This window comes from Littorina saxatilis, linkage group LG9 (assembly GCF_037325665.1).
Source record: "Littorina saxatilis isolate snail1 linkage group LG9, US_GU_Lsax_2.0, whole genome shotgun sequence".
NCBI lineage: Eukaryota > Metazoa > Mollusca > Gastropoda > Littorinimorpha > Littorinidae > Littorina > Littorina saxatilis.
In genome coordinates, this window is record NC_090253.1 from 2,469,280 (window position 1) to 2,470,307 (window position 1,028).

The following is a 1,028-nucleotide window of genomic DNA, read 5'->3' on the forward strand; positions in this document are numbered from 1 at the left end:
TGCCCCACTTGGAGAAGATCCAGTTTCAGTACTCACCTTGCCCCACTTGGAGAAGATCCAGTTTCAGTACTCACCTTGCCCCACTTGGAGAAGATCCAGTTTCAGTACTCACCTTGCCCCACTTGGAGAAGATCCAGTTTCAGTACTCACCTTGCCCCACGTGGAGAAGATCCAGTTTCAGTACTCACCTTGCCCCACTTGGAGAAGATCCAGTTTCAGTACTCACCTTGCCCCACTTGGAGAAGATCCAGTTTCAGTACTCACCTTGCCCCACTTGGAGAAGATCCAGTTTCAGTACTCACCTTGCCCCACTTGGAGAAGATCCAGCCCAAGAAGGATTCCGTTCCGCCGAACACACGATCCACTCTTCGCTTCGTTGCACGTGAGAACTCCTCGCAGAACGGACAATCGTCTCCGTCCTCGTGACCCGAATGCCATCTGTCATCGAACACATCGTCACTTTCATCGTTATCGCTTTTTTTCTTCTTTCTCAGACGTCCGATGATGGCGTCAGCCACGTCAGCGAAAGAATCCAGGTGGTCCGGAAACGTTCTGACGTCATGAATGTGTGGTTCTGACGTCAGGAGGGTGTCTACGTCGTCTTGGTTACTAATGCTGTCTCTGGCGCTTGATAGAACTATTCTGGAAGAATTGTTGCCCGATTCGTCGTGGGTTTGGAATTTGTTGTTGATGTATGCTGCGAAAACCCCGCGAGTGTTGGTGCTTGAGCGGTGGCGTCCGTGTTCAGGAGCAACGAACTCGCTGGAGTTGTAGCGTGACACTTCATCAAATACGTCAGAAGCGATGACGTCATGCGAGTTTTTGTCGGCGAGGGACGGAGTGTCGAGCCCGCTGTCGACTGACGCGCTTCTGTCCCTGGAGCTGATGTGACGTTTGGTGCGATGACGTAACAGTGCCATCTTGCCGCGTCGTGTAAGGAGAGGGTGGCTGTTGGCTGGTCTGGTGGCTGAAACAAAAGAGATCATCTGCTGTGGATTTCTCCATACAAACGAATCGACTTTATTTTA

General features: G+C 51.5%; 1 protein-coding gene across 1 annotated transcript in view; it reads right to left on the reverse strand.

Annotated features, from left to right (window-relative positions):
• LOC138975064 (uncharacterized) overlaps positions 1 to 959 on the reverse strand; it is a 97,366-nt gene extending 96,407 nt beyond the window's left edge. The window contains exon 1 of the mRNA XM_070347713.1: positions 303 to 959. Within this exon, the coding sequence (XP_070203814.1) occupies positions 303 to 920 (618 nt within the window). The 5' untranslated portion in view covers positions 921 to 959. The remainder of the gene's footprint in view (positions 1 to 302) is intronic.
• Positions 960 to 1,028: the final 69 nt, after the last annotated feature.